Genomic DNA, 14187 nt, shown 5'->3' with positions numbered 1-14187 from the left:
AAGGTGGGTCATTAAGCCTGACCCTTCTACATTTTGGGGCAGGCCCAAACACGAGCCATTCGTCTATTGATTCAGTTAACATTTCAACCATTGAAGTTAACCTTTAAGGTCCGTTACAGAGGACCATCCCATAACAAATACTATTACCCCTTCCTCGCATACACACCCCCACCCACACGTCCGTATGTCTCATGTTAGGCCAGCCTTCGCCCTGAGGCATCCCTAGCAACCACTGTAATTCAATATCAGGGTGTTAGCAGTGTGCTCTCAACCGCATCAGCATATGGAAAGCAGGTCTTTACTTAAAGTAATCATGAGGCGTCTGTGCAGCCTCCTTGCGGCAACGGCGTTTTCATCACGCTCCGATGGCCGTCAAATGTTTAGACTTGCAGTGACAGCTTCACCCTGAGACCAGAGTGACCTCTGACCTCTGAGGAATGGACAAGCCTGGAAACAAAAACAGAAGCCTTTTGTGCGGGTCAAAGGAAAAACATCTGCTGGGCTGAAGACAGAGAGAAGAGGGGGGATTAACTTTTGGGTATTCCTCACTTTGGTCTTATAGCAACCTCCGATGAGAGGTGCCTGATGGGAACAAGCTGAACGCCACTGTACATCACATGATTATGACCCAAATCCTCCTTATTTCACCCATTAATGCCCCAGCTGCCTCCTTGGCTCAGCGGGAAAAATTGCAGATAAATACAATTTGAGAGGGGATTTCTTTGATATGAATGCTCCCGTGTCTCTTATCACATCACCGCAGGAGCCACTGGTCACAGCCAGTCTTTCATTTTTAAATTAAATTTAAGCCTGAATAAATGATCTGAGAGGATTGCACATCACAGTGCCTGTTGAGAAAATCCATTCGAACAATTCTGGCTTTGATATCATCGTGCATTGTCATGATAAATGAGTGTCTGAATTTATTTTAACCCCACTGAAGCAGCACAGCATCATTTAAATTCAGCTAATGGGATGTTGCCCACTCGGTAGCTGGAGCAAAGATAACAAAGACGGCGTATTACTCTCTGTTTCTCCACTCAACACATGTGCATGTGTAGTTATTTAGCACCGTGTTGTTTATTTGTCTCTGTTCAGTTTGGTGGTCAGCTAAGGTATTTGCCACCTCCCCTCTGCCCCTTCTGTATCTCTCAGGATAACAGAGACCCTCTCTCTACAGGCCAGGCCTCTGATGTAATACATGGATGTCATGTGAGTAACCCGTTAACAATTAACCAAGCATGTCTGCAGCGCAGCCTTATGGTGTGATTCTCTGTGTTATTCACGCCTCGTCGTAAAGAAGATCTGCTTGTTGTGTCTGGTTTGTATGGGAAGGTAAAACAATATGGCTGGTGGGTGGTGTGACAGTCGGTGAAGAGAAAACCAAACATTGGATTATTTTCTCTTTTGTTTGCTTGTTTGGAGGCTACAATGGCAACGTGTTATTTTTACAATTTAAAGATGAATCATATCTGGTAATTAGTGAAAGCCAAGAGTTAAATGAGACAAGCCGTGTTCGGAACCGAATGTGATGCTGTAGCCAGGACACGCCCGAACTTGTATTAGCTTTGCTTAAAAACTGGAAATGGGGAAACACCTAGTCCAAAGGAAGCAAAGAAGGAAAAGCAGAAGTTGATGTTGCATGCCAAGTAACCGTATGGCACAAAATCCACCACGGATTTAAAATTTACATTTTTTTTTTGCTAATTGATTTAATCAAATAACATATAACATGCTAATTTGTAAGCTTCATGGTGCTGGTAGGCAGAATATATTTTTGGCAGTCAAATGTGTGATAAACAAGTGATAAACTTGCTGTTCAAGGCTACAGTTCCTTTAATCTTATCCATATCAAGAAAGGGAAAACTTTGCCAATCATTCTTTAACCTTAGCCTGCAACTTGAATTACAAAATGTAAAAAAAAAGTACACAAGACAAAGGATTATACAGTATTTTTTAATACGTAACAACACGTATTAGTAAAGCCGTGTTCAAATCAGCCAAAATAAATGGAAATATTTTCGACAGACTACATGTCTGTTTCTGTCACTTGCAGTATGGTTGTAGGTTTAACAGTTCAAGGGCATGGACTGTATGGGAGACTCAGTCCATCAAATATTGAAATAATCCGATCTAAACAGTAAAGGCCATGAATAAGTTAAGTACAGCTTTTTAAACATGATGTACCATGTGCAACTGTTTATCGTGTCCAACTGTTACTGCCATACTATTATATTATCTCTGCTTTACTCGGTTCATTTACTTTAGAAATCATGACGCTCGTTTACATCAGAGACTCATCAATCATTAGTACTTGCTCAGTTGCTGTAGCATTATTTGTCCACTAGGTGACAGTGTGTTCCATGACAATTACTTTGTGTGTGTGTGTGTGTGTGTGTGTGTTGTGAGCCTATCTCTTATTATATCAGTTCAATTGAAAACGGAATTTAGCCATATAGTTACTCTGAGCATCAAATAACTGATTACTGATGAGCATGCATGTAAAAAAAAATGTACAAATAAATTTCAATAAGACAATACAGCCTGTACAGGCCTATTTACCCTAGCTGAAGGTTTTCCTGCAAAGTTTGAAATGTCTTTTGTTCCAATATATACCAGAGAAGATTTCAGATTTCACATGTAACCAGCCCTCAACAAACATTTGTCCAAACCCACTTAGGGGTTTTCTCTTCTGTGACATCTCAACAATTTCTTCCACTGAACTTGTTCTAATAAATAAAGCACAGAGTTGTTTTTAGGTGAGTTGATTATGCCACCATGGCATACTTCAGAATCAGAATCAGAATCAGAATCTGTTTTATTGCTAGGTAAGTAACAGGTTACATACAAGTAATTTTTGGGGGTGTTATTAAGGTGCATGTAGCAGTCAACATATATACACAGAATTAGAAAAACAATATAAAATAGATTAGAATAGAAAAATTCACACTATATTTACTACAACAAATTAACAATAAATATCTGGGTCACAGATGGTTAAATGTGAGTGTGGTGGATTACGTTAATATAACGTGTAATGTCCATGGGGAAGGAAGGGAGGTGTCAGTCGGGGTCCCGGGCCTTGTTGATGAGGCCGATGGCAGAAGGGAAGAAACTGTCTTTGTGACAGGAGGTTTTGGTCTTGACACACCTCAACCTCTTGTGTCAATTAGAGCTTTAGAGTTAAAATCCCCCCTTTGGCTTGTCATTTATCACAGTAGCTGATCTCAGTGGGACCTCAGTGTGTGTTGTGTGTGGGTAGACGTTGTATTCGAATTCAAGCAACATCAGCACAATGGAGAGTGAGCAGTGACTTTGTCTTCACCGTCGTAAGAAAATAACAAACATAGAGCAATGACTTCTGTTCGTCCACTTCACACTCCCCATTGAGTGGGACAGACAAATTACATTTTACAGCCTGATATTGTGATTCTTTTATTTCTATTATTTATCAGTTAAATTAGAGAGTGGTCCTTGTTCTATGGCTGTACAATGACACGGGTCACATACTGCAGTTCGTGCTCAGAACAAAGTGCCCAGACCAGGGCAAGTAAACCATAACAGACCCCGTCAGCTGACAGGAAAGCACTCCCGTAAACACACTTCAGTTTGCTCAGAACATTTTATATCTAAACACCGCCAACACAATAGAGCTGTGTTCCCTCACCACCCGAACCACGTAATCCTTCCAATGCCCAGAGCCTCTTCCAAAAGCCACGTGACCTCGAGAAGATGCTGCACGCCTACAGCAGCTGGCAGTGTGTGGGAGTGGTACAACTCTGGCATGTTCGTCCATGAGAAGCTGTGAAGGCTCAAACCCACTTGGGCAACAGTTTTTGAATTGACAAATGTACAGTATCTGGGTGGTTTGGAAAACATTTGGTTTTGATAAACGGTTTCCAACATAACAACAACAACAAAAATCAGCTTTTACTCCTGTAAAAGTGATCATTAATATTTTTTGATATGGGTATGATTTGGAGAGATGTCACTGATGTAATGTTCTGAAGAAGTTTGAAATGTGTAGTTTAAGATGAATCTTAAATAGCATCATCCTGACAATGACAATGCTAACAAGATGATTATCAGAAGGTAAAATGGGGACAGTCATGTTCTTGTTGGCATGTTTCAGTCCGGACCGATGGACAAACTGAACTTTTTTTCAGCTCTGGAAAATGTCCGTAAAATTGGGTATGGATTTTGTAGGCTGTTTATATATGTAAACAGTAAAGGTCTGCTACGAAAGTACAACACAGAGACATGCTAAACTTAAGTTGTTTTCATTTCATGCTGACTGTTAAGTCTGCTGGGGATCAAAAAAGCGTGGACAACCCTCTTTTAATTAAACATTTTTATTGCGTGAGAATTAATAAAGGACATTATGTGAGGCCTCTAGATTATGCAACAAGCTCTTCTGACTGATTTGAGAAAGCTGTGTCAGCCAGGCTGCCAACATCCCAAGAAAGGATCCAAAGTACAAATATAGTCAATAAAAATAAAACCTCCAATACCCTTGTTTAGATATGAAGATAAAAACAACCCACTTCAATCTCAATTAATTCAACACTGACTGTTTATGTCTCTCATTTGTCTCTGATATCCTGCGTTTGTTGGCGCCTTCTATCTGGAATCTGTTCCTATAAGTTGCTGAGTGTTTGACCATCAACGGTTCCTCTATGAATTACTGCTTCCTGTCAAGATGAGACCTGGCACGCCAACAATGCTTGGCAGGAAAAAGTAGCGACTGTAACTGTCAGACTCTCGAAATTCATTTTGTGTGTGTGTGTGTGTGTGTGTGTTTGTGTGTCCGTCCTACGAGACAGAGGGCAACTTACCCACGTCATCATGTTGGACTGAGACTTGCAGCATCAAAGAGCCACTGAATGAGAACGTCAGAGGAACAACATGAGCCATTGTCCTCCTGGCCCGCTGTGCACCGGAAAACACTGCTCATGATCCCATAAAAAAATGTTTTTGGTACGTTACGCGCGGTGAGTCAACTAAGCTCTTCAGGGCCTGTGGGCACAAAGGAAAACAGAAGGCGTTATCAGCGTAAATTTCTTATGATCAATAACACAAAAAAGTTAGAGTCCTTGAATTAAATCTTCGTACTGTAACAATTTGCTCAAACCTAAATGCTTCTGAAATTAGATGTCATGGTTGTTTTGTTTTTGTTTTGACTGGGAGCATGACCCATAAGGACACTGAAATGGCTTAATGTACTACTTCATCCTCAACAACGTGTGTGTGTGTGTTTGTTTTGGGGACTTCCTTACGTGACAGAGCAATTCCCCATAAATATTAAGGTGAAGAACGTTTTAAGGTTAGGTGTGTGTGTGTGTGTGTGTGTGTGTGTGTGTGTGTGTGTGTGTGTGTGTGTGTGTGTGTGTGTGTGTGTGTGTGTGTGTGTGTGTGTGTGTGTGTGTGTGTGTGTGTGTGTGTGTGTGTGTGTGTGTGTGTGTGTGTGTGAGTGAGAGGGGCAGCCAGTGGTGAAGGGAGACAGCCGGTGTAGGGAGGAGACTGAGGCTGGGAAAGTTTATAAACTCTCTCTCTCGTTATGTTTACACCCTGGCCACAATCCGATCAATGCTCGTGATATCAAGACAGCAGAGAGGAAAAAGTGTATCCCACATGTGTACTGTGTTGGGTTTTTGTTAGAAGAAGGGGCACAAGCTTAGCACGAAATGGACTGTGAAATCTTCTGGCTGATCTAGAATACTCCAGCATCATCATATCTGTTCGTTGAGTGCCGAGGAGGAACGTGTCGCTGCTCCGATATAGTGATCGACTTTTGAATTTCGCTGGCCTCTCATAGTAATCCTCAAGCCTTGGACTGTATGAGACAACTCCTCTCTCCCCTTCCTTCTGCTATCAGCCACCATGTACAGCAGCGGCTACTCCCAGGTCTCCAAGCCCAGTCCAGCGGCCCAAAAGAGGATGCAGTACCGCTCAAAGGGCAAGAGCTGCGGCTACTACATGCGCATTGTCTTCTTCTTCTCTTCGCTCATTCAGTCTCTTATCATAGTCAGCCTTGTGCTCTTTCTGGTCTACGGTAAGAAGCAGGACTCGGCGTGCACAACACGCACTCATGACCTGGAGGAGAGCTTCAGCAGACTCTCCATAGAGAACGTCGCCTTCAGGCAGCAGAGGAGGAACCTGACCAACTTACTCAATGCCACAATGACTTACAAGGCCCGCAACGACTGGGACCTGGCTAAACTCCGCCACTACGCCAACATGTCATCACTCATCATCCATGAATATCACAAGAAACTGGTATGAAACTGAGCCCACTTTTATTATTATTATATCTGATATTAAAGTTCCTGTCTTGTGTACTTTAGTGTCCATGTCTTATTTCAATTTCAGTTCAACCACCACAGAAACTCAGATGTGGATGTGTTTCACACATGCTTCACTTATCTGTGATTTGGTTTCAAATGCGTGAATTATATATTTTTACCCTGTTGATTACTATTGAAGTGTATTTTGGGCATTTTTCAATGAGCACGGTTGTAAACTATAGTTCTGAAATATTGTTTAATTGCTTTCAGGCAACACAACAGAGTAATTGATTATTATTATTGTGTCAAACATCTTGTGTTGAAACTCACATATATGTTGCACAGTGTTAACAGAGAAAACACTTTGACAAAAGATCAATTGTTTGTCCTGCTTGTTTTATATTTTTTTATTAACTGGTCTAGAACAAATCACCAAAAATACCATTGCCTTTTCTTTACCTAATATGAACAGCAACACTGCAATACCGAGTTGCTCATGTGCAAGGCCTCTCCACGTGTAAATTGCGACTGCACAACAAGATGTAAGTATGACATTTCAAACTCCAAACAGTACAAACAATAATGGGGTATTCTCTCTAATTTTCTTGATCAAGTGTTCATGAATTTTATAAATATATATTTATCTACTAATTTTCTCTTTTTTATTATTTCTGTTATCTTTTAAATCCAACTTTTTGTATCAATAGCAGATAACTGTAACTGCGGGCTACTGACTGAACGGCTGAAAGCCCGACTGGAGTTTGTTGAGTCCAATTTCACCCAAACAGTAAAGAGAATGAGGATAGAAATGGACCAGACGGCCAAAGAGAGGGACTTCATCAACTTGGAGGCCATCCGTCTCAGGAGGGACAAATCCACCCAGGAAAAGGAGTTGCAATTCAATAAACAAAAGTGTAAAGATGAATTTTTCCAGTCCTTGAGCGGTGTCTCCAATGTTTCCAAGGCTTTCCTAGGGAAGATCAATTCCCTCTTCCCGACACACCTTGCCTTCCAGCTCACCTGCTCAAAACAGAGGGAATACCTGGAACAGATCCGCACCAACTGCACCAGTCTGTCCAGAGAAGTGGAGGACAAGTTCCAGCATTACCTGAACAGTGTGGGAGTCCAGCTGTCAGACATCCATGATGAGAACAGTCGCTTGAAAGCAGAGAACTGGCGACTGTCTGAGGACTACCGCTGGTGCACCCAGAACCGCACGGGCCTGATCAAGGAGCACAAACAGAACGTAGACAAGCTTCAGCAGAAACATGATCAGGACAAGGAGAGACTGCTGATGGATAAGATGGGTTTAAATGGAGAGATACAAGTCCTGGAAAACAATATCAAATATAAAATTAAAGAAGTTGATCACCTCACACACCAAATCAAGCACCTCAACATGACCTGCATGTCTAAGGTAAGAAAATAACACCCATGAAAATTTTGTTGATTTTTACTCAGGGAACTAACAACACGACTGCTAAAGCAGATATTGCATTTGTGGAAAGTAATGCTGGTGGAATTTCTCTGATATATTTTAATGTAATGTGAGTCTACAATTGAATTACTATTTAATTTAAAAACCAAAACCTTTAACACATAATGATCTGCATTTGTTTGTGCGAAAATCTGTTCATTTTGTGAAAGTTTAGAAATGTGCTTGTACACCGAAATACAAACAAAGCCTATATTGAATGTCTTTAGGCTTTTAAGATCTTACATAAATTCAGAAAAGCCTGACAGATTATTGGAAATGATCCAGGTCCAAGTGCAGAAGAGAAAGTGGAGGATGCAAAATGTCTGCCAGGAGAGATCAAGATGACAGCAGGGTCTGTTGTTTTGTTTAGTGTCTTCTGTTGTGGAAGGACAAATCTATAAAATAGATGTGAAGCTCTGTGACATTCTTAGAATCAAGGGTTTGATCAGAACAGAAAATATCAATGTAATAATTGTTTTGTGTAAATTCAAAACAGGTTGCATATGATGTTATGTCCATGGTTTAGTTTCCCAAAATAACTTTGCTCTCTTTTTATTTCAGACAGGGCTTGGTGGATTGGGAGTTGGGTCGACCTCTCGGACAAGCTCATCGAGTCAGTCTGGGGGGGGGTTCTTAGGTGGTGGTGGATCGAGCTCTGCTGGTCAGTTTGGTAGGGCAGGTTCAGTCGGTGTGGGTTTGAGCTCAGGCTCCTCTGGATCAGCATTCAATAAGCAAGGCTCTTCAAGCTCATCCTTCTTGTCACCTGGGTCCAGTTCAAGCCTTGGCTCCATCGGGTCAGGGTTAAATAGGCTAGGATCGACTGGGACTGGGTCTTCAAGCTCATCCTTCTTGTCACCTGGGTCCAGTTCAAGCCTTGGCTCCATCGGGTCAGGGTTAAATAGGCTAGGATCAACTGGGACTGGGTCTTCAAGTTCATCCTTCTTGTCACCTGGGTCCAGTTCAAGCCTTGGCTCCATTGGGTCAGGGTTAAATAAGCCAGGATCAACTGGGACTGGGTCTTCAAGTTCATCCTTCTTGTCACCTGGGTCCAGTTCAAGCCTTGGCTCCATCGGGTCAGGGTTAAATAAGCCAGGATCAACTGGGACTGGGTCTTCAAGTTCATCCTTCTTGTCACCAGGGTCCAGTTCAAGCCTTGGCTCCATCGGGTCTGGGTTAAATAAGCTAGGATCAACTGGGACTGGGTCTTCAAGCTCATCCTTCTTGTCACCCGGGTCCAGCTCAAGCCTTGGCTCCATTGGGTCAGGGTTCAATAAGCCAGGATCAACTGGGACTGGGTCTTCAAGCTCATCTTTCTTGTCACCCGGGTCCAGTTCAAGCCTTGGCTCCATTGGGTCAGGGTTCAATAAGCCAGGATCAACTGGGACTGGGTCTTCAAGCTCATCTTTCTTGTCACCTGGGTCAAGTTCAAGCCTTGGCTCCATTGGGTCAGGGTTCAATAAGCAAGGGTCAACTGGAAAGGGCTCTTCAAGCTCATCTTTCTTGTCACCTGGGTCAAGTTCAAGCAGTAGCTCCACTGGGTCAATATTTAATAAGGCATCATCATCTGGGGGATCTTCATCAAGCTTGGGCTCAGCAGGCTCAAGTCCAAGTCTTAGCTCAAGTGGGATAGGCTCAAATAAACCAACAACAAGTGTGAAAAGCTCCCCAGGCCTTGGGTCATCATCTGGGTCAACTGGGTCAACAAGCAAGTCTGGGTCAGCCAACACCGGATTTAACTGGTTTGGGTTTGGGAATAATAACGCAGGACAAAGTAAGACAGGAAGTGGAACAGCGAAAGGAACTTCAAGTGGGAATAGTAATAGTGGAACTGGTTCGTTTTCTGGTGCAGGAAGGACAAGTGGACTTGGAGGTGTCTCAGGTAATATATCATAACTGCACTAGTTTGAGCGGGATTATCTGTTGTTTATTAGTCCCATTCAAGAAAATTCTTTTAATTAAGGGTTTGGTTCACCCAGATTACAAAACTATTTGAGTACATACATCGGGTTGAATACAGCCATGCAGATAATTTTGGTTTTATTTACCCAAGTTTTGAAAAATCCATTTCTGACATTAAAGAATTAAAATGTATTCTGTGATCAAAATGATTTAACACTTACTTCTCTTTCTAGAAATCCTCTAGAGGCTTTCCTGGATAGTTGAGGCCTGTGGATTATCCAGAGTAACTTTTCAGTGTCTCAGGCTCACAAATAAATTTTCATTTACCCCATTCTAAGGGATGATGTATATACCAGAACCTGTAAAAATAGAACTTTAATTATCTGAATGCACATATAGATAATCTGGGTGAATTGGCCCTTTAAAAAGGCATAACAAGCAATGCAAAATACATGTACAAGGTAGGACAGTACAAACTGCATGTATTATTAGTATTGAACAGCTCGGATGTGTAATGTCTGTAAAACCTCAATAGCTATGTGTCAGCAGTTTAAAAAAAATAATGTTAAGCATTAAAGCAGCTCGATTGATGACTCCGACGCCAATGTAATAACTAATCACTGTTCTTACTTTTAACCAACAGTTAACGTTGCTCAGCACCTTCAAGATCTACAGCGCATCATCAACCCTTCTGGCCCAGAGTGAGTATGACGTTTACTTAGCTCTAGGTTTTGAGGTAATGTGAAAGTCGTTGCTGCTGTTTTTATTTCAGTCTGATCATTGTGTGCTCATTGGCGATATTATATGTTTTGTCATTGTCATTCTATCTTACGACAAACAAAACCAATAATACGTTGGTCCAGCTCTGTAAAATGGCTCCCCTACCTCCTTTGTGGCTCTCAAAGCACATTGTTGTTGTTTATTTTACTGTATATGTACACATTTTAAATCAGGTCATGAATATAATTATTTTTTTTAAAAATGCAACTAAATTCCAAAAGATCACTAAACCTGTTCTTTAACAAGGAGCTGTGAGGCTTTTTAATTTGATGTATTCACGCATCAGCATTCACAGCAAAACTATTTTTAAATATTTCTTTCCATTCTCTCACTTTCTTTCTTTCCTTCTCTCTCTAGGGAGAATCAAGATCTCTCCAGGATGTTGGGTTAGTCCATCTAATGTTGATGAGCCAAACAAAAAGATAAAGAGATTTATCCTCCATTCTGTTAAATGCAAGCTCATCGTATTGAGTTCATATATTGTTTATAAATAATTATACTATATGATATACACTTTTTATGCCAGTTTAAACTTCAATATTCATTTATTAAAGTGATTTGAATAACTCGCACTGTTGAATGTAAAATGTTAAATTTGTATGTGTTAATGATTTGTATCTACACAGGAAGCAACTTATCAGGAATAAGCATGTTGTACTTTTTATACTGTAAATACATACAAAAATAAAATCTTTGTTTTAACGTTAGCACATCAGAAGTGCCTGGCTCTTCTTTATAAACAAAGTTATTTAGGATATTATCCTATTCAGGGCCGGAAATAACTGTTTGTCCCCGTGTGCGTCACTTATTGTGTTGCTACATGTAATTGTCTTCAAATGACTCTTCAGACCCCTCCCGTGATGTTTCGAGCGACATTTACCGGCACCATTATTTAATCCATCCAGCGTGTTTATGTTTACCTGCCAACCTGTCAGCAGGCCGGCAGAGGCAGATGGGTGGAACCTCTGGAAACGCTCTTGTGTACATGCTGCTGTTAAAACAATGTCCCATCACTTAGCTGTAGAGAACAAGGATATCCATGCCCGAATTTAAATTGTAACACAAACACATGAAGGGGCGATATAGAGCTTGCCCTGGTAACTAATGATATTTCTGAACTTTAGCCTAAATCCATCAACAGCAGCTAGATTTTATTCTCAATCTTTGCTGATTGCTTGGTTTGTTAAACAAAATCAATGCAGACTAAATATAATCAGGGCTGTTTGTTTATGTGTAAAAATGTATACTATGCTTGAAAATGTGTGGGATGTAAATGGAATATTTTCCTTACCTCACTGTAATAGAGTTTTAAATGATGTATTCACATGTTTGGTAATGAAATTGTCCAATGCAAATTTAATTTAATTTGGAGAAGAACAATATTACGGGCAAAGAAGGGCAGGCAAACAAAGCATCATGAGAGCAGATAAACATCCTGTTCGTTGTCCTGAGAAAGGATGGGAACATATGGTTAATTCAAGAACCAAAAGGGTATCGTGTCGGTGCCAATCAATAAATACAGCACTCTAACTACAGCGGAGGAAGAGTTCATTCCCGACAAAAGGATATCCTTTGTTTAACATCAAATGTTTTTCCACATTTTGGATGTGCAGCTTTCTGCTGGCGTAGCTGTGAGGAAATTATGGGTCAGTTGCTGGGAATCACTTTATTGGACTAACTGAGACACAGGATGCGTTAAACTACTTCACTGGAGAATCATCATGATGATAGCTGTCTGTGCAAATATGTTTCCTGTCATCTCAACAAGCATTGTTGTCATTTGTATATTACTCGTGAGCAACTTACACAGTGGAGAATAATGATTAATGAAGTATTGTTTCATTTGGCCAAACACTACACAACTTCAGAAACATCAACTGTGTTGAATAGCAACAATAATAAATTCTTTTAGTGGACAAAAATATCCCAAAATACACCAGTTATACCAACCTAAACATGAGGTAAATGATAATCCAGTGGTAAATGAAATATTTGTAGTTTTTAAGTGCTACTAGGAACTTTTAAACAGTTGGTTGACGTTTAGGGGAACGTCCTGCTGCCTCCTTCCCCCACCCAATGCAGGAAAGGAAACCGTGCTTAATGGTTACGACCTCCTTCCTCACCTGGGGTTGCAGGACTGTGACCTCTTTTGTCTGTGGCTGCTAATGTCCCCTCTTTGCTGTGACTTCTAATTGCATTTCCGATCGGCCTGGCCTCCCTTGCAGTCTCATGACCGCCTTTCTCTTGTGCAGCCACAACACGGTTGGGGTTGGGGGGGGGCTGTAAGTGCTGGAAACAGCTGGGAGGCAAAAAAAATTCCCCCAGCTCTGGGAGTTTTTCCAAGTCCTTCAGCGCAACCCTGACTTTCACCTTGACCTCTTTCACTTTTGAAAGGAAAACACGGGTCAATGTGATTGTTCGAAGAGGATGGGCTTGACTTTACAACCCGTAGCTTTTCATTTATGGACAATTCTGAAGTCCTAATGCAGTGCCAACAAAACAACAACAACAACTTTGTCAATTTAAATTTTATGGTCAACAGCCTTAAGGAATTTTTAGCATGTTGCATGTGTAGAATAGTTTTAACCAAACTGAAAATGTATAGCTAATTCAATGAATGTATTAAACTAAAAAAAAAAGTACAATTAAAGCTCTAATCAGAACGGGCAAATAGACTATATAGCTGAGTCTACGCTACCACAGACTGTGACTACTTTGTCACGGCATTGAGCTGCATGCCAGCAATTGCTTGGTAATCTATGTCATTGATTACCCATCACACACTGACAACCTTACTGTACCACACCACAGGCAGGTATAGAAGATCCATGGTGATCCATTATCTTAAGATGTAGAGTTACTGAGCCAAAGCCAGTGCAGTTATTTGTTTTGATCCCTTAAATCCAGTGTGAGACATCAGTCATTGACCGCATGGAGAAGATGCAATTGTTGGAATGCTTCTACCCAGTGAGAGGGGATGCACGCAGAGGCTGGGGCAAAACCCGGAGCTGTAACCCCCAAACTGGGAGAGTGTCTCCAGCAGATTCAAGGAACAACATCCGAGATCTCTGTCCAGAAGAGCATAGTCCTAGGAACAGCTCCCAGGCCTCGGGTACAGGTTGAATAATGTCACTATAGCTCAGACCTTTCCATAGAAACTTCGCTGATACGCCTTCAACTGTCCACTGCCTCCACCTAGTGTCCATACCGGTTAATTGCTGTACTGGCATTGGAGGGAAATTGATGTCATGAATTTGAAATTAAGTTTCCTTTCCATCTTTTCCTTTCCTTTCCAACAAAATGTAAATATCATCCTAAATACCTGTTAGGTGAGGAACCTACGTGAGTAGTCCTTATTTGTTTATTTTGCAGTTTGTGGTTGTATGAGTGGTTTGTGATTAAAGACAGATACAGTGACCTCCAGGGATGTCACTGCTTCCCCTGGCGGCCTCACAAACAAGATGTAGGCAATAGCATGTTCATTTGTGAGCTCTACAGACTTTGGAAGACAGGTTTTGGAAGACTCTTGCAGTGCCAGGCCAGATGTTTCCTGACTTTGTGCTAAGCTAACTGGTTGTTGACTGTAGTCTCATTTACTCTACGTTCAAGGCATGGCATAGGTGTACTCTTCTCATCTAAAATGTTGGCCCCCAATAAAGTGAATAGGCATAAATCCAAAACCTGTCAAACCTTTTCGTAAAACAATGCGTGGCCCTGCGTCAAAGTCTTGTGTGGACTCCTTTGTTA

At 41.2% G+C, this 14187-nt stretch overlaps 1 protein-coding gene across 3 annotated transcripts; it reads left to right on the top strand.

The window, feature by feature from the left end:
- The first annotated feature begins 5554 nt into the window (after nucleotides 1–5554).
- plvapa (plasmalemma vesicle associated protein a) lies at nucleotides 5555–11147 on the top strand. Of its 3 annotated transcripts, XM_035633218.2 has the most exons (7): nucleotides 5555–6276; nucleotides 6757–6826; nucleotides 6992–7701; nucleotides 8323–8528; nucleotides 8622–9640; nucleotides 10304–10361; nucleotides 10798–11147. In XM_035633218.2, the coding sequence occupies exons 1-7, from the start codon at nucleotides 5881–5883 to the stop codon at nucleotides 10829–10831; spliced, it is 2493 nt and encodes an 830-aa protein (XP_035489111.2). In that variant the 5' UTR covers nucleotides 5555–5880; the 3' UTR covers nucleotides 10832–11147. The 3 variants fall into 3 exon arrangements, with proteins under 3 accessions (XP_035489111.2, XP_035489110.2, XP_035489109.2); XM_035633217.2 differs by having other exon boundaries at nucleotides 6995–7701; nucleotides 8323–9640; XM_035633216.2 differs by having other exon boundaries at nucleotides 8323–9640.
- The last annotated feature ends 3040 nt before the right edge of the window (nucleotides 11148–14187 follow it).

This window comes from Scophthalmus maximus, chromosome 5 (genome assembly GCF_022379125.1).
Source record: "Scophthalmus maximus strain ysfricsl-2021 chromosome 5, ASM2237912v1, whole genome shotgun sequence".
Classification (NCBI taxonomy): Eukaryota; Metazoa; Chordata; class Actinopteri; order Pleuronectiformes; family Scophthalmidae; genus Scophthalmus; species Scophthalmus maximus.
This window is presented reverse-complemented; position numbering and strand designations above follow the sequence as displayed.